The following is a 26721-nucleotide window of genomic DNA, read 5'->3' as shown; positions in this document are numbered from 1 at the left end:
GGGATAAGAGTCCGTGACAGTGAGTGGATCCTGAGTCGTGTTGAAGGGACTCAAAAGGTCTTTCTCACAGCAGATGTTTGACTTGTCACAGTAGGACAAGCACAGGTGTTGCTAATGACACTAACGATGCTGCAGCTCTATTAAAGTGCTTCAGTGAGTGTGACCATCAGCCGGCACGCAGGATACCAGGAACCTGAAGTCAAAGCAGCTAAATGAAATTCAGACATTGTTAATTTCAGCATGTACACCTGTGGTTTTCCTACTGTAACAAGTCAAATATCAGGAAAAAAAGGGTCTATGATGGGAATGGAGAAGTACAATATCATCGCCTTTGAAAGGCTGAACTTCCTATACTGAGCTTTTTTGACGTCTTGGGTGAAGATGGAGCACCAGAAACATTTGTCAAAAAATAATAATATAACACAGAAACAGCATATAAAAGAACTACGTCCACATGTTTAACACTTTAAAACATGTGCAAATTGGCATGACTTCTATCAAAAACATGGGAAGAAGTTAACAAGTAACAAAAAAATCACCCCTAAAGCAAAAAACAACAAAATAAACAACAAAACAAAAACTCCAAAATTAACAAATGAAAGAAAAAGAAAAAAAGAGAGAAATTAAGAAAAGCAAGATTAAAGGGTAAAAACATTGGACATTTTTCCCTTTTAAAAAACATATTATTAACTTAGAATAATCTCTTTAGCTCTCCCTCTGTCTTTTTAAACTAATTTTCTTTCTGCAACATATCTTGCATATCTAGGTTGCTCTTTGCCTTTTTAGCCATGTTTTTCTGAAAAGAAATCAAACGAATTTGCTCTGGTATCCAAGATTTAAATAGATGTGAAAGGCATCTGACCGCAGTACAAGAAAACTGACATTGTTCCAGGTTTCAAAAGGTTAATATGATTTTCTACTTTCATTAAGTTTATAACATCACTCCTAATCATAAATATTGAATATTCATTAATTTTCAGAATTTTAACCGTTTTAATGCCAGGTTTTTGACATAATGCCATTATGTTTTTGGATGAAATATATATATATATATATATATATATATATATATATATATATATATATATATATAATAATAATAATAATTATTATTATTATTATTATTATTATTATTATTATCACAGCCTGAGATGTGTCAGTGATTTGCAGCAATATTGTTTGTGACAGTGCACCTGAAATAGCATGTATATTCACCATATGCCAAATATGGTAAAAAATGATGTCATCAGGTGCAAAGCAGTAAAAATTACAAATTCCAAAATAAAAGCCCAGAATGACACCAAAAAATAATACAATGCATGTTTTATACTTTGGGATCAAAAATTGCAGTTTGAATGGGTTTCAGTGGCGCATTTTTGGCACTTAATAGAATTAATGTATAAAATTTGTTTATGCTGTGTATTATAGACTTATTGTAGGAGCTGAGCTTGAAATTATACCAAATGCATGAACACAGCCAAAATTATCAAAAAATGAAGAATGAAAAGTGCACAAAAATGCGCAAAACAGTCCCCAAGGGTTAATAGGACATCTTTCCAGCAGTGAAATACTTGTTACATAAATATTCTGCTGTGCAGTGAGGTGGAACAACATGACCCGGTCTCCCCTACTGTGTGGCCGTCCTCCCAGCCAGTGTTTGCAGACCTCCTCCCTGCGCTCGCGCTGCTCTAAACAGGTATGACCGATGACGCAAGCAAGGTAACACCCACCTCTTTTCCTCTGCTGCTCCGGTGTGGTGCAACGCGGCTCCTGCTCTGCTACCGGGTGAGATTTTGGTTGAAGAAACTTTACTTCTTTAATGTGACTTCGCCTCGTTTATTTTGAGACGACAATGACGATTTCCTGCTCGCGAGTCGGACTTTAAACTTTTACCAGCGCCTGAATCCCGAAGGACTCAAACGTAAGACTTTAAAAATACTTCGTGTGTGTGTGTGTGTGTGTGTGTGTGTGTGTGTTTTGTTAGACAGAGGGCGGTGAGAGCTCACGCGCTGACGTTACTTTCACGTTGAATCGCTGCACTTCAGTGGCTTAAAATAGTCAGATACACGATATCCAACTGTTTCCCTCTGGATGATGAGGAGTTTCCCTTTGGAAACATGTCGCATGCTGTCTGGATCCCGGAAAAATAGAAAACAGCCTTTATTTATACGCTCAAATGTCGTGAATATAGGCAATTAACCACGTTATCCGCGTCCAAAAAGCATATTTTCATGTTAAAGCCGTGCGTCAAAGTGGAGTTCCTTGCTTTAAATGATTGAAGCGTCTCATATTTGACTTGTGAGCGGCGGAAAGCTTCATGTGTGTAGAGAAAGTTTCATTCATCAGTCTGACTGAACTCGCTGTCAGCGTGGCTCAAGGTCGACGTGTCTCGCCCTGTGGGAAGCTACTGCAAACACCCAGCAGCTGTGAGCTGCGAGAAAGCGGCCAAAACATCCACGCAGGGAAGAAATGAGACAACATAACAAATCAAAGCAACAGGGAGACACTAAGTATGTCAAACTGGGTGGGTAAGATGTGCCTGTAAACTTTTTTTCTGACCGGTTTTAATGCGAAGAGAAGCGGAAAATAAAGCGTTTATTTTTATTTATAATACTAAACGTCACTGCCAACGTTATGTTGGCTTAAATTAAGAAACTATCCACAAAAAAGCAAATAAAGGTTAAAAATAAATAAATAATAATTCTGTCAAATAAATTTGGATATATAAGAATATAGTTTATTTGTTGTTTTTTTTTTTTACATTTTCCCTAGCTTTAAAAAAATAAAAACTAATTTCTTGCCATTTGTGGGATAATTCTTGCCAAGTTGCTTGTTGTCTTTATTGTTTGTCTTCTTGAAAGACAAATCAATTTGCTCAGGGTTCAAAGTTTTAATGTACTTGTGAAAGGCAACTGAACATTGTATAAGGAAAGTGATGTTGATCCAGGTTGCAAAGGGTTAAACATTTGAACCCTAAGCAAATTGGTTTGATTTCTTTCAAAAATATGGCAAAAAGGCGATGAGAAATTTGGTAATATAAATGTTCAACAAGTTTTGAGAAATTGGAAGATTTAGAAAATATTTTTTAAAAAGCTAGGGGAAAATGTCAAGGAAAAAAATAGACAAAAACAAAGCCTTGTATTTATAATTATTGTAATTACAACACTTTTTCTGTCATTTCCTTGTTTTTTATCTTTCTGTCTTTCAATGTTTTTTTATTTATCTTTTTACAATTCATTGTAATGTACTTTTATACCAATTTCTTGCTAATTTTTCTATCATTTCTTCTTTTGTTGCCTTTTTCCCATGTTTTTTTAAAAGAAATCAAGTAAATTTTGCTCAGGCTTCAGAGGGTTAAATACATGGGAAATTTTTATTTTCTCCCACTTAGTACACACCACTCAGGATGGCACAGTTGCATTTTCATTATGCTTTGGCATTATGATGATAAAATTCTTGACTTATATTGTTTAGTTTAAGTTATTTTGGAGGCCTAAATACACCAAGTTAGTGTCTCTGTGTGGTGCTCAAAACATCACGTTGTGACCTCTTGTGGGTTCCTGACTCCCTGTAAATGCATCCCTGTTTTTCTGCTTTAATTTACAGAAGATTTCCAACATCTGTCCGACAACAAGGGGGACAGTGTCAACCCTCTGTCCGCGATGTCCTCCAGAGGTAAACATGACTTGTGCCGAATATGTGGCAGAGCTCTCCAGGGAAACCAAAGGCGATGGCTGTTTGGAGGCCAAAACAAGAGGACCAGTCAGCCGCAGACCCCGACAGAGTCCCTGAGAGGAGGAAGCCTGTCCCGGTCCTCACAGAGCAGCCCCTGGGGTGAGTCTGGAGACTAAAGAAATAAAACATTTGATTACAGAGATTTTTTTTTTTTAATGATACTTTTATTATTTTCCATAACATCAATAAAAACCCTGTCAACATGTAATAGACTCAAACAGATAATACAAGTCAAATGTAATTATGCTTTAATTAAAATGTAATTATGTTATGCGTTTCTTTTTCCAAAATCAATCTGGTTTAAATTGCTATACTTTGTCGTTACGGACTTCAAACCTTATTTTTAATAAAAAATAATGTAACTGAAAACATGCGATTAAAAATGAGATTAATCCAGATTAACTATAGAAATTCTGCTATTAATCACGATTTTAAAAAATGTATCGCTTTCACAGTTTTAACACAATTCACCACTTCTTTCAAGTCATCCTCCACTTATGCATCGTTCAATTCCTTCTCTCTCACTGAATATTGTCCAAACATGGTGAATAGCCAGAATATGGGAGTGTGTAAAAAGCAGAAATTAAATGATTACGGCTTTTTTGATCCGGTAAAAATTATTCTGTAGCACTGCAATTCAGAATATCAGATAATGGAAAAGTTAGTTATGTGATAAAAAAGCAAATTTGGTAGTAGCCAAATGAATGTCCCTTTGGTGAATTAAAAGTTTGTTGTAACTGAAAACGTCATTGTATTTTTTCCTTGAAATAAATCTCCTACGATCTTAATCCCTTTAGTTTTCCAGAGTTCAAAAATCACAGTTTGAAGCGTTTTGTTTTTTGTTTTTTTTTTACTCTTCACAGGCAGCACATTGTCGCTGGGTTCCTCTGTGTCTCTCTCCAAGTCCCAGTTGTCCCTGAGCTCCCCGTCCAAAGGCATGGATCTGCTCTCGGTGTTGACTCACATCCTGGGGCAGTCTGTGCCCCGAGGAAACGGGCAGGGAGAGTTTGTGTGTGGCAAATGCGTGTGCGTCCTCGAGCGGGTGTTCAAGTTCGACGCGGTGATTGCCAGAGTGAGGGTGCTGTCGTCCGAGAGGCTCCAGAAGCTGACGCAGGAGAGGGACAAGATCAGGCAGTGGGTCCGCCAAAGCTACCATCAGAGGCACCCGCGGGAGATCCAGAGCAGAGGCAGCACCAGCGAGGACGACACAGAGGCGGAGAAGGAGGGCTACAGGGAGATGCTCAGAGAGAACATGGCACTCTCAGAGTACGAGTGCTGGTCTGAGAAGTGGGACACGTGCCCGTATTTTATAAGAACGGGGAAAAGATGCAGAAAGGGCAAAGGATGCGAAGGCTGTGATTCCTTGCGGGTGGCAGACTCGGATTATGAGTCTGTTTGTGGGGTACCTCGCCACTTGCCTTTCCAGCCCTTCTCCCCATTGGCGTTGTCGCGGGACAAATCCCAGAGCATGCCCCTCCACTGGCAGAGGGTGCCGTCCATCAACTCCACCCCGTCCTCACGAGCGGGGTCCACTCTCTCCTTACAGGCGTCCTCCCGCACTGAGTCCATTCAGTCTCTGGACTCTCTTGATGACCCGTTTGACTCACCGAGCATTCAGTCGGCCAACTTTGTGCTGAGGGAGCTGAGAAGTATCGAAGGGAAGCCGGTGAGCTCGCCATCAGGGAGTAGGATCCCAGTTCTGGGCAGGAAGTACTCAGGGAAAGTTGGCGAGATGGCGTCGCCCTCTGTGAACAGGGTGCTGAACTTTGGGAGTGTGGAGAACGGAGGGGGTGACATGGATGGAGAGGACGAGGATGTCCTGTCAGAGCTGAGGGACGAGTTCATGCCACTTCATCGAGAGGTGAGTGTTTTCATTCCTGCCTGATAACATTGACTACTGAAGTGTAAGTAAGGCTTGTAAAGACTCTAAAGTCGGAGATTTGAATCATCACTCGGAGACCCTCAGTTGACAGAGATTGCTTCAAGTCGAGCGCAATATGGTTCTGGGAATGTTTTGGTTCCCAGATTTTGCTGCAGAGTGAGTGCTCTTGACTTATGTGATACTCTTTGTGACAAGCAGCAGTGTGCGTGATGCAGCATCACAGAGGAGGAAGAGACTCTGGTGCGTATACCTCCGCAATTGCATCATCTACTCTCTTCTGCTTAGAAGTAGTGGATTTTTCTGACTTTTGTTTGATATCTAGTGTCAGCAAAAAAAAGTTGTTGTGCATATCCGATCTACCATTAGCAGAACAAAACAAATTGTCAAATATTCATGTTGAACAGCCAAATCTGTTTCGACTGACACAATTCAGAGTTGGGCACAACTCTGGAAATGTACTATGTGTACAACACCACTCAAAAGTTTTGTATCAGCTGTTATTTTTATGACTTTTCCTTCAATAATGGTTATTTCAATAAATATTTTAGAGTATAATTTAAACACCAAATGTCCCCCCCAGATCCTCAATAAACATTTTATGTCTTTTATGAAGTTTGAAGAATAGCTTTGCTAAAGCAAAAAGTTGCCTGTTAATTCCACCTTGCTGAAGGCATTTTTGTTCACTTGACGCTGAAACAGAAACCTGTTCTTAGTTATATTTGCACACATTTTAAGATAAGTATTCAGTTTTTTTCCCATTTTTTTAACCAGTGACTGCTGATTTCTTCTTTTCATATTCAACTGTTGCTCAGAGGGATTTTTTTTCATATTTGCATCTTTCTTTTGTCAGTCTGATTGAACCATTGTTTTGATCTCATGTACAAAATAAACCCTTCATACAAAATACAATTTATTTTTAAAGAGGATTTTCTGTGGAAACCTATTCAAAAATATAGAGTAGATCCCTCAGACACCTGACTGGAGCCAAGCTTTTGTGGCAGGAGATTTCAAACTTTTGAACAATAGTTTATGGAAGAACTCTGACCAGATGCTGTGTGAGCTGTAAATATTGACACGCTGTGCTGCAATAGTTAATCCGAGAGCAACTGAGGTCGGTCCAGGAGTCCAGTAAGATTAAATCTACACCTTTCTTTTGTGTTTTTAGTAAATAATGCCACAACCAGTGTTTACTATGAAATATTTTGTCATTTCAGAGCACAACTGGCAGGTTTCACCACGCTGTCAGGCACCTGCGAGGCCAGCTGGACCGAGCTGTGTCTCGCATCAGGACCCTTGAAGCCGAGCTGAAACAGGGGAAGAGCAAAACAACTGAAGTTAACGGATCAGAAGATTGGGCCCCTGTAAGTATTCAATTTGTTCTTTTTAGATGAATATACAAGTAGTGTAACATTTTGGGGAAGTTTGTTTATTTGGTTTCTTGCCAGCCAGTTAGCATAAAGACTGGAAACAGACAGCCTGTCTCCATCCAAAGGTCTGCACGATATGACTGAAATATGCAACTTGATCTCACAGAAATACCGGACATGACCACAACCCAACATCACATTACCGGGCAGCTACTACTGGGTTGGGTTTAGAAATAGATTCTTTATGGTTATAGTAAAAAATAATTACGTTTGTTAAGTACAGGATGGAAGCCTATTGTAAAGTGGCTGTGAGTCCGTCATGTAAACTGACGTTAACATGTAAAGGACGCAAGTTTGTAAAGTCAGTGTTGACTTTAAGTTTTACACGGGTAACAAACAGCTGGCTCCTTAATAAAACTAGGATTTCTCTGCAGTTGAAAGACATAAATACTTTTGAAATTGGTGCTGCATGACCACAGGAAGCAGAGAAAATTGAGGCTTTACTCAAAAAGTCCTAAAAAACAACTACTACAACTACAACTACCAGAATGCACTGCACCACACCAGACCAATAGATGTGCTCCCGCTGGTGGGTGATTTATGTGTGATCAGTAAGCTAAAACATGTTTGTGAAAACAATGTCGGCGAGAAAAAGGCAACCCAGTCACAGAATCTGGTTTTGTATTTTATCAGCACTGCCTAAATGTACCATTTGATCTCAGTTGTTTTTGGCCTCCATTTTTCACTGTGCAGGAAGCAGTATGATGCCCACTTCCTGTTTACAATCTCTCAATATTAAGCAATTGAGAAATAGGCAATGAAGTAACATAATCTTGATTTATATTTGATCAGCACTGTTTAATTTTACCGTTTAATCGGATTTTGGTCCGAGTTTGAGACACAGAGATGCAGGTCTGTCTCTTGATCTGCTTCTATACTTTTTATATCCGCGGTGGCGGCATGGATGGCGGGCAATGCGAAAATGCGAAAGTACAGCATTTAGATTAAACACCGGCCCGAGATCCAGCAAAACTCCGCCAGATGATACAAACTGATGCAAAACACGTCAGCTGGTGGCGTTTTGCATCAGTTTGTGTCATCTGGCAGAGTTTCGCCGTGGGGGGAAGAGGGATGGTTAAATAGAGGGAAGTTTACCACGTTTCATTCACACATAACACCTACATTGTTTTGATACAAAGCTAAATTGAAAGTTTCCCTTTAAGTGTACTCAGTTTTGTGCTTTTTTTCAGTATACTGCTAAAATAATTTCATATTGCTTGTTAAATTTTAAAAAACTTGAAACCACTCCGACATAAAATTATAATAAAAACACATGTAGTTATAAGTATATGAAAAATAGGGAAAAACAAATGTATAAACTCAACTATAATCTGAAAACGAAGTTGTGATGCAACCCGCACAAAGATGATTGCTTCCCAAACTCGTTTCTTTTACCCAAGAAAAAACTTTTTTTTTATACACAGCACAGCATCATACAGCAGCTCCTGCATCACACATCCAAACAGCACACTGTGAATGTTGGCTGAGCACAAACACAGCGTTATGAAAGGAATGGAGGGAGGGTGCACTGTGTTGTCTGTTGAAGGGTGTGTCAGCGTTTCCTCTTTTACAGGTGCAGATAAAGACACACACACACACACACACACACACACACACACACACACACACACACACACACACACACACTCACGCGGCCTCTCTCTGGAATCCTCCCTGACCGGTGGAGTTTGCCCCGGGCTCAGTAGTCTTATGACAGAGAATATCATTACAAAGCGTCCCAGCTGCTTTGTAGAGTTCACATGACCTGATCTCAGCTCGTCATGTGAACACACAGAGTTTAATATCAGTCAGAGTTAATGTGAAGTACGTAGCAGCAGGTTTAAACATTAGAAGTGTTCAGTACATGTTCGAACGTATCCGCTCTGGTTTGATTTATAACTTTACTTCCTCATTAAAAACACATTAAAAGACTGTGAAAGCCACAGAAACAAGAATAACCCGATAGCTGTTGTATATTACAGCCTGCTGAGCTATTAACTTTATGTAAAGGTTACTAAACATGATAAAACATTGGTTTAAAAGAAAAGATTAGTAAAAAAAGTTTTTAACAAAGCAGGACAGCTAATAACCGACTGAACATACTGCTGAGTTAAAGACTGCCTGAGTGGTGATGTGTGCACTGAAATTCATTTAAACAGTGATGTGACTGCTTTTCTTTTGGGGGAAAAATGATAAAGAGATATTCAGGTGTAGACCAAGCCAATCATAGAGCAGACGTGCCTCTGAAGCCGGCGTTCTTCAGTCTGAGAGAGACTCCAGAGGATTTAGAGACTAAAAACCAGACGTATTTGCTTAGGGTGTTGCCGTTGATTCCAAAGAAGGTTATTACAAAGTTATGGAGAAATATCAAATAAAGCCACCGACTGTCCAACTCAAGCCTGCAGGAAAGGTGCTGGGCTGGTGGAATTAAACCAGTCATGTGATGCTTTGGGGCCCAAAAAGACCTTTTCCCCACAGACGTACACTGTGAGAGAGACGTCTGTAAATCAGTGGAGACATTTTTTTTTGTTATGTCTCCACCGATTTAAGCAATTTTTAACGCAATAATACCAAACATTTGGTGGTTTCAGGCTCTTAAATGGGAGAATTTGCTGCTTTTTTGATCTTATGTCACAATCCTACTGTAAAAAAAAGAAAACTAGGTAGAGACTGCACCCGTTTTGTAAAAACATACTTAATAAATAATGTCAACTTGCTTCCTTGAAACATGGACAACGCCACTCTGTTATTACAGCCCACACCAAGCGGTTCTCGTTCTAGTCGAAGGTGGAATTGCAGCTTGAATGACAGAAATAAAGTGCTATTTTTTTCTTTCGTAGCGGTTAAAAACCTATGACATTACAAAGCCGATTTTTCAGCCTGTTTATTTGAATTTTTTGCAAAGTCTGCACCAATATATAGGTCTGTGTTCTGCACAAGGTTGTAGCATGCACGTTCCCTGAGGCCTGCATGTAGCTGTGGTGCATACTTTCGGGTGTGGACAGGTATTTGCAACATATTTGGTTTTGTTGGACAAAATATGACATTTGATGATCCCCTGAAAGGCATTTTTCTCTGTTTTCATCATATGTAGCACCTAAACCCAGACCTTAGGATCTGGATTATACTTCACTCAGCCATACTCTAGAGTCATTTCATAAACACTTTTTGAAGGAAACCATTGTCATTTGTTCTCCTCTTTCCTCCAGTTGCTCCGGGAGGAGGGTGGCAGCTCCCTGCTGCAGGGCCTCGGTCACTCCCTGCACAGCCGGGAGCGTCTGATCCAGGTGGGTGAGGCGATGAGGGGAGACAGGACTCAGTCATGCACACAGCAGAGGGATCTTCTGCTGCTGCTGCTGAAGCTGCGGCTCAAAGCTCACAGGAATGTTGTTTGTCTTTGAAGTCGCTGTACGGCCTTAAAGCAGCAGCGCCAAAACGGCTTTGTCTGTTGCCCGCATTGTAGCAGTGACACTGAAGTATGTTTTCTCAAGCTTTGATCACGAATGCTTCTATTTTTAGCTGCTTGTTAGGTTGATGATTTACAGCAAGGATTTTATTGGGCTGTTGCACTCTTTGTTAGTCACTCTGGATTAACGTAATCACTAAATGGCAAAAGCAAACCGGACTGTCCTATCAGAAAGAGGACAGACAACTTTATCTAAAACAGAGTGCTTGAATGAATTACACCCTTTAAAAGATTTTCAATAAGTGGCTTTTAAACAAAGTCCCTGCTACACTTTTCCCCGTGATTTTATATTATGTTACACTAGACACTTGTTTTATTTGAGAAATAATCTGCTTTATAGAGTCACTCAGGAATGAGTCCTAAAACCCAGAAAAGTGGCAACATTTCAGCGTTCACAGTTCCCTCATCTTGAAGTCAACGGGTTTTTTGAATGGATTTTTGGTTAGATGCCTGAAATAAGGTCTGTGGTTAACACAGTCTGAAGAGACTTTCTCGTTTTTTTTCAATGACATAAATGTGCCTCAGTAAATACACCCACTTGCTGGCTCAGAGTCGGAGCCAGCCGGCGGCTCCACACACACCTCCGCACACCTCCTTCGGCGTCAGATCATGTGATTTTGAACAGATTTTGAGTGTCAGGATGAGAAGATAAGTAATGAATGAGGCTGCGTGTTTGATGGAGCTGCAGATTTGGTTCTCATTTGCATCCATATCAGTTTATGTCCAGCCTGCAGCGTGTGGACTGCTGTTGCAGTGGTGTACCAGTTTATACTATAATATGAAAACTGACTGTTATTATATCCTGTAGGTCTTATCTACGGTATTGAAAAACAAATGCAACTGGGCGGCCAATATTACCTTCATTTTAGTGATTGTCAAAGAGGAGAGTTTTTACACATATTTTTAAATGGTTTCATGTTTAAAATTAATAAATTGTTTAACTTAAAGCTTATCATTGTAACAGATAATATTAGTTCTGTAATACTGTGACACTATGACACTGCAATATTTTCTGAGATGGTTATTGAACCGTGAAAGTCGTATATGGTTCCAACTCTATTGTGGGTATTTGGGATAATAGATAAGCCAATATAATATAATATAATAATGATAATAATACATTTTATTTATAGAGCGTTTTTCACAATTCTTAAAGATGCTTTACAGTGGGAAAAAAACAAAGTCAATAATATATAATATAATATAATTTAATAAGTATGATTCTTTGGTGTAAATAACATATTTTGTGTTTTTGTCACCTTAGAATGAGTCATATGTATCTACAGAGGGAGCAGGTCCTCCTCCACTGAGTCTGCCATGTTCATGACCATATTTCTACAGTAGCTCAGAAAGAACAAACCAAACAGTGGCTCTATATAGGGACATTCATGTTTTGCGTCAGCCGCCGTAGTTATCAGCCCCTCTGCAAAAAGCAATGTAAAGAAAAACAAAAACAGATGTATTAAATGTGAAATTGCTTTATTCAGTGTTTTACCAGTTTTAATCACTTAGTCTGTTGGTTTTTTAGAGGAGGAGACCCCTGCGGATAATTTTGCTCCCGATAAAAACCTCCTTAACTACAAACACTGACGTAATCCTAACCGGGAGAAGTTTAGGCTGGTTGCTATCTGCACTGCTCCTTTAAATCTTTAAATTCACACTGAACATGTGTATTAGATGAGTGTGTTGGCTATATTGATCTAAGCAGACAGATGTTTCCTGTCTTGCAGGAGTGTATGGGTCTGATCAGGAGGCTGTGTGAGGAGGAGGGAGCAGGCACCGAGCTGGCCAACAAGCTGACTGAGAAACTGACGGAGAATCTGAAGGAAACTCTCTCTGTCAACAAGGTCAGAGCTGACGCTGTCCTTTTCCATCCTGATTATTAACATGCTTCATGCTGGGCCTGTTTATGATGGCACATACTACCCGCTCGCTGAAGCGGAGCAGTTATCGGCATGAGCAGACGGGCTTTTGCTGATAGTCACCAGACCCAGTGCTGCTGTCCCTGAAGGCTTTTGTGTTAGCAGTGCAGGTCTTGTGATGGGTATTTGTTTTTCACCTCAGGTCTGCAGGCAGTTTAAACAGTCCAACAGTAGCATGTCAGCAATTTCCTCCAGCTCTGTGGAAAAGTTCTGGCTAAAATTACACAGAAATTATTTTCTTGCAAGGAAGTACTGATTCTAGGCTGTGTCGTCACATGTTTTCATATTTTGGTTGGTGTGCTTGTAAAAAAAAATAATAAGATTGCATTCTGTGTATTAAAAAGGTCTTTCAAACTCTTAAATTTAAGTTAGTGAATGCTGCAGAAACTACAGGTGGGGGAAAAAAATGATACCGTATAATATTGCATTATTTTGCGTGGCTATTGTATCAATAAATGGATGCTAAGTAGTGATTTTATGTGATAGAAATGATTAATATTGCTATTACAAATTAAACTTTGGTAGCCGTTTTGGCAGCTATGCCTGCAGCAGTGAAGACGGCGCTGACCCTGGCCTTTTTTTTACTACTTATATTTCATTTTTGTTATTGATTAATCAGTTCATTGAGTTATCATACAGTTTGTGAAATGTCAGAAAATAGTGAAAAATGTATTGTTACAACTTCCAAAAGTCAAAAGTGATGTCTTCACTTTTGCATTGATAATAAACAGACAAAAGCAGCAAAACTGTGCAAACAGAAAAACTATTTTTTTGCTTAAAAAAATGACTTAGATGATTATTCAGATATCTAAAGAGTTGGTGATACAGGCTCTATCAGTGAATCAGTGTTTCAGCTCTCCAGACGTATTTCAGTCTAATCAGATGTGAATGATCTGCTTTGTGATCTGCAGGCTGCTCTGCAGACTTTGAGCTCGGAAGTGACAGAGAAGGAGAAGAGCATGGAGAAGGAGATCGAGGCGCTGAGGAAGGCTGGGAGAGACCGAGAGAGAGACCTGGACACACTCAACACCGTGCTGCAGTGCAACCAGGATATTATAAACGTACAAACACACACACACATTAGAAACCAGGAGTTTAAAACACACACAGACACACACTCTTCCTCAGGCATTGTGTACAGTTGTACTTTGTCCCATGCGCAGTTCACTCTACATGCACTTTTGTTTTGGCTCCAGGAGCTGCGAGTGACTCTGGGAGAGAAGGAGCAACTGCTGAAGGAGGTAGAGAAAGAGAGGGAGGTGTGGAGACATCGGGACCGGGCCCTCGCTGCTGTCCTGCAGGAGAAGGAGGCTCTGATCCAGGAGCTGGAGAAATGTCAGAAAGACATGAAGGTGACATATAAGAGTGTAATTTAGGGATTGGGGAGATGACTTTAAACATCATTTAACATCTTCCACCTTCAAAATAAAGCTGCAGAGGGGTTTTTTTTGGAAGCTGTGACTCTCAACAAGTCATTTTCCTGTTATTTGTCAGGGGTTGGCCGACAGAGGGGGAAACAGCGCCACCTTGTGTGACGAGGTCACCAAACTCACCACAGCCTTGCAGGAGTACCAGGACATGGTGAAGGTGAGATATTAGCATGTCGAGAGGAGTTGAGAATATTTTTTCTACCTTTTTCACCTGCAACTTCTTGAAAACAAAACACTTTTATAGGTGATTTACACTTTTCACGCTAAAATAATTAGTTGTTTAATCACTCAATCAATAATATGCATTTTCACAATCAAGAAATGTATTTCAGTCATTTTAAAAGAAAAAATAGTGACATTTTACTGATATTTTCTGGATCCACCTTCTCAAGTTTGATTTGCAGCTTTTCTTTAGTTTTTCATTATTTTACTTTTTTTTCAAACAAAACAAGACCTCTAACGATGTCATACGTTGAACTCCTAGACATTTAAAACCTTTTTTTTTTTTTTTTTTTACATTTTATAGCTTATAATCAAAAAATAATGCAAAGATCAATAGGGAATTAAAATCGTATTTGCTGGCCTAGTTTTTAGTAGCAAACAAACATACACAGTTCAGTCGTAATGGAACAATTGCACCTGGCTGGAATGAAGTACAGCATAAATTACCAAATAAAATTAAGAGAAAAATCTATCCCACTTTGTTTTTTTTGTGAGCTGTTGAGGGGTTGGTCAGCAGATTTTGTTCCCTTTGGTGTCTGAAAGTTGGTTGGTTTTGAGAGACTTGGCTTTATGCTCAGCTAAAATAAAGTAAGCTAAGATAACTGACACACAGACAACACAGCATCTTTACAACTATTCCTTTTTCTTTTCTCCAGAGTCAACAGGAGAGTCACAGCCAGACGGTGTCCTCTCTGACGGGTCAGCTCAGAGACACGCGGCGGGAGCTGAGGGAGAAGGAGAAAGACAAGAAGGAGGCCGAGAGAGCCTGGCAGGAGAGCAGAGAGGACCGAGAGAGAGAGCAGAGGAAGCTGAGGGACAGCCTGGACAAGAGAGACAAACTCATCGAGGTAAAGTGCTTCTTACTGTCTCAATATTCGGTGTGTGCATGTTTACAAGGATCAAAGCGGTAGTTTAACATCAAAGTTTGTATCCTCTAGACCAAAGACACATATTAACTCCGCGATCGATTCATTAAAAAACGTCAAAAAGCAGCATTGTAGCACCAGTTCCTCATAGCATCAGAAGGGAGAATAAATAAAAAGGTACAAGAGTTCAAAAGGTACAAACATTAGTACATACAAAGAAATTAATACTAAATAAACATACATAAATGAAATGAGAGAAATTATGATTTAATGTCTTTAGAGCTATAATGACTGGTCAAAAAAACTGATGAGTCGAACAAATGACCCTTATTTGTGGCCCATTTTTTAAATTAACATATTTTATTATTTATTATAATATATTATTATGTTATTATAAAAATGTATTATTATTTATTCAATTTTTTAGTTTATTTTTTACAATAAAACTGTGAAACAATCCCTAACACTAGCTCCAGGTTTTCAGATCTTTCAGATTGTGTATGATTTTTGTTTTTCTCAAAGTTATACCAAGAAAAATATGCAGTAGAAAACAGAGATTTTAGCAACAGCCTCCTTAGATAATAATGCAATACAGCCACAGGTTATGCTTTTATTAGAGTAAATTGGTTATTCCAAAAAAATGTAGAGAATTACTAAACTATCTCTAACTTAAAAACAAATGGATTAAAAAAGAGTAAAGTGCAGCACTTGCAGGAGGGGAAAAGTTGGGGATAAAAAAAGAACAATTAACAGAGTTTGCTAACAGTAGTATTGCCAAAAATATCGATTCATTGCTACATATTTATTCTGAATATTTGAAGCGGTTTTAATAGACACTTGATACACCAGTACCAGCTGCATTTTCCCACTCTCTTATTTTAATGTTTACTTACAGTCACTCTGCTGATCTCTCTCATTGTCATGTTCTAGTCTTGTTATATTCATTTTTCAAATAAAAATTGAAATTTAATGCCCATGATATCTGTTTTTCCCTGTTTTATCAGAAATTGCATTAAATATTGCTATTTTTGAAAATTCCAGTATAGTGTCAATGCTTCTTTAAAGTATTCTGTGTGAAATTTGTGCGATAATTTTAGCTTCATTATGAATACTTGACTGACATCTTTTCTTCTTCTTCTGCGTAGCAAATCCTGCTGGATGCTGAGGAGCGGGACCATCTGTTCAGCGAGCTGCAGCAGAATCTGCAAAACAAACGTGAACCTCTGACCGCCTTCAAACACACGCTGTGATGGAGGACGACTGCTGTACTGACAACATGCAAACTAACTGCACAGACGGAAGATTATTTTTGCACTTTCTGCAGCACCTTTTTGCCTCTTCGGCATATTTATGGTGGTGTACATAAAGTCTATTTATATTTTTCATTTACAGATCTGCTTTTATTTGCTAATTTTACACGATCATGACTCAGCTCTCTGAAGTGAATCGGTAATTTCAGACTTAAGAGAGTCGGACAGTCTGATTTTTCTTGTGAGGTTTAGCCTCTTATAGCTGGATGTTTAGTACTTAATTTAAAAATGACCAGATTATTGTATTTAGTTAATTTTTTGATGTCATGGGTCTAATGGTCAGGCAGTGATTAGATTCTGTTTCATTCAGTGTGATTGCTGATACAAACACTTGTGAAAGGTAAGACTTAGTGGATCTGAGTAACATTTATTATGCCTTTTGGGCCAGGAGCGGGTACGATATGTGAAATCTGAATTTATCAGTTTCTGTTTTATGAAGCTCTTTGTCTTCATTTTGTTTGTCTTCTCACTTCAGCGGTACAGAACAGTCAGTTTTTGTTTACAGTGCCATTTTCGCGCTCGTGGAGGGAAACACTAAGGACCAAAATAATATTTATAACTGCTTTCATTTTCTGCATTTATGCATCTTTTTGTTTTTCCAAAGTATTCTCAATTATCTTCAGTGTTTACATGCTTTATATTCTTATTCTGGGACTTATTACTGGAGACTTTTTCTTTCTTTTAGCTCAAGAGAATTAAACACTCTGATCCAAATAACAACAGATGCTGTATTCCTTAATTACCATGCATACTTGGTGATTGCGCTGGTTGTGGGAGTTTTCCCCTCAGTCTTAATTTCCATTACAAAATGCTCTTTAAACAATATTTTAAATGTTAGTTAACTTAAAAACGCAAGACTTCTTGGATAGTCTAAGGATAATTTAGGCTTATGCATGGAAGAATTACTAAGCAAAGCCAGTCAAAGAGACTAATAGTGACTACAAATAAAATGCAAAGGAACTGCAAAGAGAGACAAAAAAGTACCCCCAAAAATTGTCTCATATATGCACTTGTCTTAAATATTTTGATCTCAAGGACATTTGGATTTGCTTTGTTTAAGGATAGAAGCAACATCATTTTGCCAATTTTTGTATATTTTCTGCACAGCAATATGGAAAATCTTTAAGGAGTTCATGTACAGAAACATGCACACAGTGGTTCTAAAATGTCCATAAAATTCAGTAAAAATCCCACACATCTTTCAGAAAAACATAAAGAGAAAGCGACAAGCAAGTCACAAAAAAATAGCCCCAAAACTGGCAAGAAATAAAAACAAAGTTACAAGTAAATTATGTGTAAATAATCAAAACATCAAGAAATACATTAAAAATTTAAAAAAAAAAAAAAGACCAAGAAAATGACCTTACAAAAATGCTTATCTATCAGTCTGTCTGTCTTTTTTATTTCTGTGCCATAATAATACACAATTAAAATAGATTGATGAACATTTTTCACTATTTTTAATAGCCTAATATATAGGTTTCCCAGCTAATTGTCAGGCCATTTCCTTGTCACCTTTTTACTATTTTTTGGCAACATTGTGGGACACGCTGTGCTAAAATAAGCTAAAAAGTTTAGCTGTTTAAAGCAGCAGTAGTGTAAAAGTCGGTGTTGAATGACATGACTTCTCCTCACTGTCCAATCACCAAATAGCTTTGAGTTTCCAGTTACTTGAGGAAGTGTTGCTATGGAGCTCAAACTTCAACACCTCGCACTAAGTTTTCACTGCGGCTGCCTCACAGTGGACACACTTTAGTAATCAGAGGGCTTAATTAGGCTAAGAGGGGACAGCTGATGGTAAACTCTCCTCAGGAGGACGGTGGAGGGATGCAGGTCCACTCGGTGCCCCTCGGATCTGTCACTATTGGACCGCAGTCGTGGCGCGATGGGACGGTCCGCTCCATCCGGCGGGCGGAGCGCCTGGTGCGGCAGACACGGGCAGGGCAGCCCGGGACCCGCAGCCGGCCCCGGAGCTGCAGCGCCAGTGTTACCCCCGAGAAGCGCGCAGACTGCGCAGCGGAAACAAGCGATAAGATCACAGGAGAGGAATGCGGAGAGAGTCGTGACTGCATCTGCAAAAATAAGATGTCGAGGCCCCAAACTACAGGAGCCATGGTGAGAAAACACAGCGAGCAGACACACAGGCGACCTGACACTCACAGCATGTAGCACAAGCAAACATCTGCAGATTTTTCCTAGTTACAGTGATTTTCTGTGTACCAAAGAGCATCTGTCATAAAAAAAACATATGAAACCTGTATCAACATCAGTTGTCTTGTACTGCATTCAGGCACATTTCTGGAAAATAAGTCTGTTTTGGAGAGAACGAGATCTCTGTGGAACCTGTTCTAGCAGCCTATCTCCAATATACCAAACAGCATTGAAGAAACACTGATTTGTAACTTAAACTGCTTTATTCAGTATTTTTACTGGTATAAGTCACCTGGTCTGTTTGTTTTAGAGAGGAGTAGACCTCTGTGGATAATTCAGCTCCTGTTAAAAACCTGAACAATTTACATTGAAGAAATTCTAACCAGGAGAAGTTTCGTCTAATCTGCGATCCTCACCATTAGATACCAATAAATCCCTATAAATCCTACACATTGCACCTTTAAAGTTTTCATGTTACAGGGTTTGCCTCTGAGATGTAATAGAACAGATGTAATAGAAAACAAACAAAAAAGGGAAATACTTAGGCTAAGTAGTAGTACTTCAAAATTGTACTTAACCCTGCATTCAGACGCCTTTCAGGTATTAATGTATTTTAACCTTTGAACTCTGAGAAAAGTGGTTTCATTTGTTTTATAATCATGGTAAAAAATGGCAAGAAATTATCTTTAAAAAAAGCGAAAAGAAAATGTCCAAATGTCCAGAAAATTTTGTTTATCATAATATTGTTGTTCTATATAAATACTATTATTTGTAAGCACTTATTTTTTATTGTTTGTTTTTATGTTTTACTTGACCTTTTTATTTTGATTTTTACCAGTTTTCAGGTAATTTTCTTGTACTTTTCTATTGATTACTTAATATTTTAGGATAGTTTTCTCCTTAGTTGCTCATTGCCTTACTCCTATGTTTTTGAAGAAATCAAGCCAATTTGCTCAGGTTTCAAGGGGTTAAGCTCAGTATTTGAGTCAATGTACTTGGTAACTGTTCGTCACTGACTCACACATTTAAAAAATGCATTCTTTCTTTCCTCTGAAGTTTGCCAGTGGCTCCCAGAGGACGTCTGTGGCCCCGTTCCCGCCTACCAGCTTGCGTGAGCAGTGTGCCGGGGCCAGTATTGCCGTGGCCGGTGAGTACATGCGGAGGGTGCGGGAGGTGGAGGGTCAGCTGCGCAGGCAGGCCGGCAGGGTGGCCCAGGAGGGCATCAAGCTGGAGAGGGAGAGGGGTCACCTGGAGAGGACGCTGCGCAGCCTCAGGACCGATTTGACGGTGAACAGGCGGAGCTCAGAGGAGAGGTCCAGGAGGCCATCCACTGCTGAGACTGTAAGTTTACTCTCATCTCTTTGCGCGTCAAAACTTTTCCTTGACTTTTGAAGGTGCCATAATATATATTTTTTATAATCTTGCCGGACTTGCATGCAGTTTTTTTAAACTAATCCAATTCAAACTCTAGTCTTAAACATAATTTCAGCTAGTAAACAGATGAAAATAAAACTTACATGATGATAAACAAAACGTTGTCACACACTGAAGCATGTAAGAGCTGCGTAATGTCAACAGCTATGCCTTTATGTTTTAAAACGTGGAAGATTATGTCAAAAGTTTACTTTATTTCATTGCACAAAATTCCATGACCCTTTCAAAACTTTCAATGATTCTTACTTTAGCAGGACTGGAAAATGTGATTGTGAAATATTTTCTTCTGTACAATATTTTCAAAATATATAATCATAATGATGGCAAAGTATTCTGTATATTTTTCTATTTTTTTTAAAAATTTTTTTATAATATCTAATTATTCCCCCAGCTAATTATCAGGTCTTTTTTTTCACCTTTAACTTCTTTTTCTTTTTGCAAATTATGGGACATTTCTTGCCAAGTTGCTCATTACGTTTTATTTATTTATTTTTTTTAAAGAAATCAGACCAAATTCTCAGTTTCGGAGATGTAAACGGCTATGCAAGGCGTCTGAAAACTGATGTTGATCCAGGTGTTGAAGGGTTAATACGCTCATCTTAGACAAAATACTGCTCGTATTACATAACTTTTAAATCCCTTCAATAGTCGTGAAATCTGTTACCGGTTGTGGTGTAAGTGATACACCGGGCAGGTTAATTCATCAAGTTTTGTACTGCGAAGTTCATTTGTTAGATGAAGCAGAGATGCGTTTGCTGACAGCTGTGTTCTGTTGCAGCAGAGAGACGGTGCCGATTACCTGTTGTTGTGTGAGAGGAGAGAGCTGGCCCAGTTGAAACAGGATCTGGAGGGAGCGCTGAGAAACACACTGACCCAGCTACAGGTGATTTATGTTACTGTCCTGTTCCTCATCGGTTGACTCATTTTCCTTTCAGCCCCCCCCCGTCTTTTTCACTTGCCCCTCCATGTGATTTACTGGCATGAGTGATGGAAGAAAAACAACACTGCCAAAGCCTTCACGCACAGATAACCTCCACCATTAAGTTTCCAGTTCTGAACAGAGATCACATTATACAAATGGAAAAAAAATCACGTAACATTACTACTTCTGCAAACTTGCCAATACCTATTATGATAATGTCTTTAATTCTCAGAATAAAGCCCATTTTACCAAAAAACAGCTCCACAAACAACATAAAAAATACAAGATGAACAGTTAAAATAACCTAAAAAAACAAGGGAACTTGGAATCATTTTTTTTACCTGGTTAGCCAAACACATACGGACAAAACACTGCAACTGACCTATAGACTTCCCACAGTTTAACCCTTTAAAACCTGGATCTCTCACAAGCTGTTTCACCCTTTAAAACCTGAACAAACAGGTTTGATATTTTTTGTAAACATGGGGAATAAAAGCAATTACCAACTTGGCAAGAAATATCCCCAAAAATATCAAGAAATTAGTAAAAGGTGACAAACACATTACCTAAAAAATAGTTTATTAGAAGGTTATGCAAAAAACAGAAAAATTACCTGAAAACTATATTTATAATAATAATAATTTCAGATATTTAACATTAAATACCAGAAAAAATATGATAAAACCTAAATAAATATGTATATAATTTTCAGCACTTTGGGTGATTTTCTTGTTTGTTTTACTTTTTTTTAAAACCATTTTCTTGCTTATTTTCAGGTAATTTTCATGTAACTTTTTTTTTTACTTAGTTTTTCAAATTTTTGAGCTACTTCTTGTTAAATGGAAATCAAACCAATTTGCTCAGGTTTCAAAGGGTTAAGGATCATAATCTAACAATAAGGTAATCAGTATTAAAACTAGAGCTGAAACAGTTAGTCAAATAATTAATGGCTGTCAACTTGGAAGAATCATTGAGAATGACTGCAACTATTGTGAAGACTGATTTATTAATTTGACTTCTACGTGATAGTGAATTTAACCAGTGTGGGTTTCAGATAAGAAACTGTCAGTGGATTAATAAAATCAATAATGTGAATAATTGTAAGTTGCAGCCCTCATGTGTCTTTCTCATGTCTCTCTAGGCTCTTGGTCAGAGCAGCAGACAGCTCCTGGACTGCGCCAGTGAGCGAGCTCGCGTCCTGGAGCTGCTGCCTCACAGCGGCTCCGCTGGAGGACACGGCAGCGCTGCACAGACCCTCAACAAAACAGACCCCGTCAGCCCCTTTACACCAGGTACACTCCAGACAGGAAGTGACGCAGAATGTCAAGGAGAAAGGACAAAAGACGGAGCTTCATTTTACGCACATCCCCAGCAAACTGCATTATTGAAAAAGTAGCACAGATATACCACAAATATATTTAAATTAATCGTAATTGTATCTTTGTCAAGGTCAAAGTTGATTTTGTTTTACTTTTTCAAAATGCATATATATATATATATATATAAGTTAAACTGAAGTAAAATAGTCGATCCAATATGGATCTGGAATATGGACCTCAATTACTTGCCTCTTTGCAGAATGCAAACAGGTTTTGGATTCGTCCACTTCGACCGTCAACCAGTCGCAGCTGCTGCGGGAAAACGTCAGACAGATGCTGGCCAGCGCCATCGCCAGGCAGAAAGCTGCTCACCTCGCCGTCAATGATGGCCTGGTGAAGAAAATCGCAGAGACGATGAGTCTGCAGGTAGACACAAATAACAAGAACATGTTAAAAAAACTTTGCATGCAATCCAGAAATAGTCTGGCATCATTTAGATATTAGAATAATAAAAAAAACGTTTTTTTATTTTATTGTCATTTGCAGCAAAACCTGACTTTGATGTCTGCAGCCACCAGGCAGGCCATGTTTCGCAAGCAGAGGGAAATTAACTGTATTCGTCACAGCCACGACCGACTGCAGGTTAGTTAATTTGACTGTGGAGCAGGTTCAGTGAATTTATTTAAGGTTCGGAGAAAAAGTGCACAAAATGTGTCCGTGTTGTCCTGTGTTGCAGGGTCCAGAGCACAGCGGAGACATACTGTCCAGAGAGAAACTCAACAGGCCGATGGTGCAGGTTTATCACAGACACCCGGGGACACAGCTGCCCGAGGCTGCTCATCTCATACAGGTGTTTACTGCCATTTCATGTTAACTCATACATTATTGAGACGGAAATTTGGCGTCCATCCTCTTCCTCTCACTTCAGAAAAAAAGGATACTGAGTTGTAGCTAATGGCTTTATTAATTCTTAATAAATCAATTATTAATGCTTTATAGATGAGCTATGAAAGCATTTTATGCAACAGTATTAGACCTGAGTGTATTAATATGTAATATTTTTGTCCAAATAACATCGATATTGCAACGATATTGTATGGTTGATGTAGTTGATGCTTTCACAAAGTATTTACACAATGAGATTTGAGCGAGTGCAACGAGCAAAAACAAAAAGAGCTCAATAAACAAATACTCAAGCCACTTAAACTTAAATATCACACGTTCAAAAGAGTAGGACGAAGTACACACTTATTTATTCTTACCCCCTGTATATACATCCCCATTCTATATAAAGGACTTCCCAAATTTTATAACCAAGCCAGTAAAATATAAAATTCTATCCCAGTTTTATATACAATCTAATTCAATATGAGCAGCTACCCCTTTTTTAAATGACAAAATAATAACTAAGAGGGTGGAAACAAATAAACGAGCAGCTAAAGCAGTCTGGCAAGTTCAGAAAACTGCACCACTTTTCTGTAATATCACCTTTTAAATCTGTAAAAGACTACACTTGATATATTAATTTTTTTATAATTATATAACTGAATACAACCCCAGTTCCAAAAAAGTTGGGACACTGTGTAAAACGTAATGAAAAACCGACCTTTATTCAACTGAATACAGTACAAAGACGAGTTATTTATTGTTAAAACTAAAAGAATATTCTTTTTTTCTGTTAAATATACACTCATTCTAAATGTGATGCATGTAACATGTTCCAAAAAAGTTGGGACAAGGGTTGTGTCACATTACCTTTTTTTTTATTTTTATTTTTTTAAACAACACTCAGTAAGCATTTGGTAACTGCTGACAATTTTTTTCATATTTGTGCTTGATTTAAGACTTAAGTTGCTCAACAGTCCAGGGTCTCCATTGTGGAATTTTGGGCTTAATAATGCACCACACATTTTCAGATCTGGACTTCATGCAGGCCAATCTGGTACCTGCACTCTTCTACTGCAAAGCCACACTTGTTGGAACGCGTGTACAATGTGTCTCATTGTCTCGCTGGCATGAGCAAAGACGTCCTCTGGATGGCAGCAAACTACTCATGAACCTGTTTGTACCTTTGAGGATTCAGGTGTTTTCACAGACGTAGATTATCTTTGACGCCATTGACACTAACAAACGTCTACACCATCACAGACGCTGGCTTTTTAACTTTGTGCTGGTAACAAACTGGATGATCCTTTTCCTCTTCAGCTCAAGGACACAATGTGAATGTTTCCAAAAACAATTTGAAATGTGACTCATCAGACCAGAGCAAACTTTCCACTGTGTGTGGTCAGTTCATTTCAGATGAGGCCGGGCTCAGAGGAGTCAGCGGTGTTTCTGCATGTTGGTGAAATGCGGCTTTTACTTTGCATGGTAGAGTCTAAACGTGCACCTGTAGACGCAACAATGAACTGTGTATTTTTTTTTTTTTTATAAAATCATGTTGATTTTAATGCAGTGTTGGCTGAAGGGTCAAAGATGTTGGTTTTCAGTTTTGCCTCCTATCTGTAGAGATATCTCTGGATTTTCAGAATCTTTTTATGATATTTCAGATGGTGAAATTCCTAAAATATATAAAAATAAAACACAGTTTTTCGCAAAGAAAGCGATCCTTGCTGGTGGACAGTTGAGCCTTTTAACGATGTTCCTTTCATACCCATTCATGATACTAAATCTGTTAAGATGACCTTGTTTACCTGTGAAAAATTCCAAATGTGTTTTTTTTGGGTATTTTACAACAGTCTTATGTTACCTCTGTCACAACATTTCAGCAGGCATCAAATTCAGAATGACTTTATCAGTTTGAATATTAAATATCTCGCCTTTGTACTGTATTAAATTAAATATAGGCCAAAAAGTTTTTTATACACATTTTACACAACGTCCCAATATTTTTGGAACCGGGGTTGTATTTCAAAGGGGTCACATTACTAAAAAAAGAAGTTTGAAACCATATTAGAGGCTGCAGATAACCAGGAGACTCATAAACACACACTGACCTAAAAATAGGGAAAAGCAGCAAACAAGCACATTGTGGGATACAGAGTCATCCCTCCTCTATATCGTTAAACTTTTGTTTGAAGTTGTCTTCCATATAATAGGATCTTCTCTTCTTACGTGTGAAAATGAACACACCAGGATCTCGTCATATTCAAATATGCTGACAGATGTTCACACCATATTAAAAACAGCATTTAGTGGTTTAACACTTACCTCCCTTTTTGTTGCCTGCTAAGTGTCTCAAACCAACCAAACCAGGCTGAACGTGTTTCCTGTTTGTTTCTCAGGGCAGCGCGGTGCTCAGGCGATGTCTCATGTCCTCTGAGGGTGAGCTGGCGAGGTTGCAGCGTGCCTGTTTGCAGCTGCTGGACGACCAGCAGAGCAAGAGAGCAGCAGCTCAGGTAGACGCAGCTGTTATCCGGATGAGGCGACAGCAGGTCGACAAGCGAGCCGTGCCCTCTGTCATCCAGCAGGAGGCGCTGCAGAGGCCGACTCCCCTTATCTTGAGCTCAGTAGGGCTGCAGCAGGCATGCAAGTAGAGAGAGATGATGGCTTTAAATGTGTTGCCAGTAATAGGAAGCAGCCATGTGCAAAATGTACTGGCTCAACATTAATAAGATATGATAAAAGCAACTGTATGTGGCCAAATGTATATGGACACCCCGGTCATATATTCTTGTGTACCTTGTTGCAAATTTCCCTGCTGTGGGTAAAGGAGAAAGGAAACCAGGTTTTGGAACAAAATTACATATGAGTTGAATGCTCGGGTGTCCACATACTTTTGGCCACATGGTGTTGTTCCTTCAGTGAGCTGAACTTATGGAGTTAGTATATTCTCTCATTTCCCTTTTAGCAGTGACATTTCAAACCCTGAAATTTAATTAAAGTTTAAAAAAGTAACAAGTCAGAAAACTATGCGTGAGACTTGTCTGTTAAAAACAAAATTGTCAAGTAACCTTTAAATATCCAGGATTTGGAGGCATCTATGAGCAGAAATGGTATACAATATTCATTGAAATATGTTTTTATTTGTGTATAATCACTTTTTACCACTTTAAATGGCCTGTATTTGTACGTGACAGACACATTTTCTTTGTGCAGTAGATCCCAGCCACCTGTTGTTAAAAGAAATGCCAAGATTTTATTTGCTGTAACCATTTCATCGTGCTCTAATGTGGTTATCTTTACTGCAATAAAACATGACCCGGATAGGAACAATGGTCTTCTTTATAGCTGCAACACAGAAACATAAAAAAAAGAGATGGAGTTGTGGCTAATGTGATTATCTTATCTAACAAGATTATCACATTTCTCATTGAAAATCATTTAATTACTTATTAAATTATGTTTCAGAGTTTATTTTAAGATATTGCTGCCTTTTTTTGTGAACCAAACAGCTTAAAGAATTTAACTTCTTTCCAGTAAGTTAAAATCTGTCCACCTCCTGCTCAGATTTCTAGTCATGGGACTGCAGGTCACTTGACAGTCCTCCTACCAAACCTAACGTCTTCCATTAAGAAATAAGACATGATTTAATAAACCTGTCCTGTTTTACCTAAGTTCATGTCATATGTCTGGCCATTCTGTAAAAAATACATCACATATGTGGACATTTTCCACAGATTTTACCCTAAACCA

General features: G+C 38.7%; 2 protein-coding genes across 6 annotated transcripts; both read left to right on the top strand.

Annotated features, from left to right (window-relative positions):
- Positions 1–1646: 1646 nt before the first annotated feature.
- Positions 1647–17607, top strand: LOC121964362 (uncharacterized). Of its 4 annotated transcripts, none has more exons than XM_088084581.1 (11): positions 1647–1785; positions 3607–3834; positions 4599–5596; positions 6832–6978; positions 10254–10331; positions 12241–12357; positions 13344–13493; positions 13629–13784; positions 13927–14019; positions 14741–14932; positions 16096–17607. In XM_088084581.1, exons 2-11 carry the CDS (start codon positions 3663–3665, stop codon positions 16198–16200), a joined length of 2208 nt encoding a protein of 735 aa, XP_087940707.1. In that variant the 5' UTR covers positions 1647–1785; positions 3607–3662; the 3' UTR covers positions 16201–17607. The 4 variants fall into 4 exon arrangements, with proteins under 4 accessions (XP_087940707.1, XP_087940706.1, XP_087940708.1 ...); XM_088084580.1 differs by having other exon boundaries at positions 1716–1921; XM_088084582.1 differs by lacking the exon at positions 1647–1785 and adding an exon at positions 2077–2510.
- Positions 17608–18018: 411 nt separating this feature from the next.
- Positions 18019–26301, top strand: tektl1 (tektin like 1). 2 transcript variants are annotated; one of them, XM_042489168.2, is made up of 8 exons: positions 18020–18375; positions 19468–19752; positions 20624–20728; positions 21909–22059; positions 22346–22512; positions 22633–22728; positions 22823–22936; positions 25371–26301. In XM_042489168.2, exons 1-8 carry the CDS (start codon positions 18055–18057, stop codon positions 25620–25622), a joined length of 1491 nt encoding a protein of 496 aa, XP_042345102.2. In that variant the 5' UTR covers positions 18020–18054; the 3' UTR covers positions 25623–26301. The 2 variants fall into 2 exon arrangements, with proteins under 2 accessions (XP_087940709.1, XP_042345102.2); XM_088084583.1 differs by lacking the exon at positions 20624–20728 and having other exon boundaries at positions 18019–18375.
- The last annotated feature ends 420 nt before the right edge of the window (positions 26302–26721 follow it).

Source organism: Plectropomus leopardus, chromosome 11 (assembly GCF_026936395.1).
Source record: "Plectropomus leopardus strain MGB_pleo_1.0 chromosome 11, ASM2693639v1, whole genome shotgun sequence".
Taxonomy (NCBI): Eukaryota; Metazoa; Chordata; class Actinopteri; order Perciformes; family Serranidae; genus Plectropomus; species Plectropomus leopardus.
Note: the sequence above shows the minus strand (reverse complement) of the source record. Positions and strands in the feature narration are given on the sequence as shown.

Bases quoted from the DNA above. Each gene is read 5' to 3' on its own strand.
- tektl1 (XM_042489168.2), top strand. From the start codon at position 18,055: ATGGTAAACTCTCCTCAGGAGGACGGTGGAGGGATGCAGGTCCACTCG. The intron at 22,060-22,345 runs GTACACTCCAGA...GCCTCTTTGCAG, and splicing joins CGTCAGCCCCTTTACACCAG to AATGCAAACAGGTTTTGGAT. The intron at 22,729-22,822 runs GTTAGTTAATTT...CCTGTGTTGCAG, and splicing joins ACAGCCACGACCGACTGCAG to GGTCCAGAGCACAGCGGAGA.
- LOC121964362 (XM_088084579.1), top strand. From the start codon at position 2,470: ATGAGACAACATAACAAATCAAAGCAACAGGGAGACACTAAGTATGTC. The intron at 10,332-12,240 runs GTGGGTGAGGCG...CCTGTCTTGCAG, and splicing joins GCCGGGAGCGTCTGATCCAG to GAGTGTATGGGTCTGATCAG. The intron at 13,494-13,628 runs GTACAAACACAC...TTTTGGCTCCAG, and splicing joins GCAACCAGGATATTATAAAC to GAGCTGCGAGTGACTCTGGG.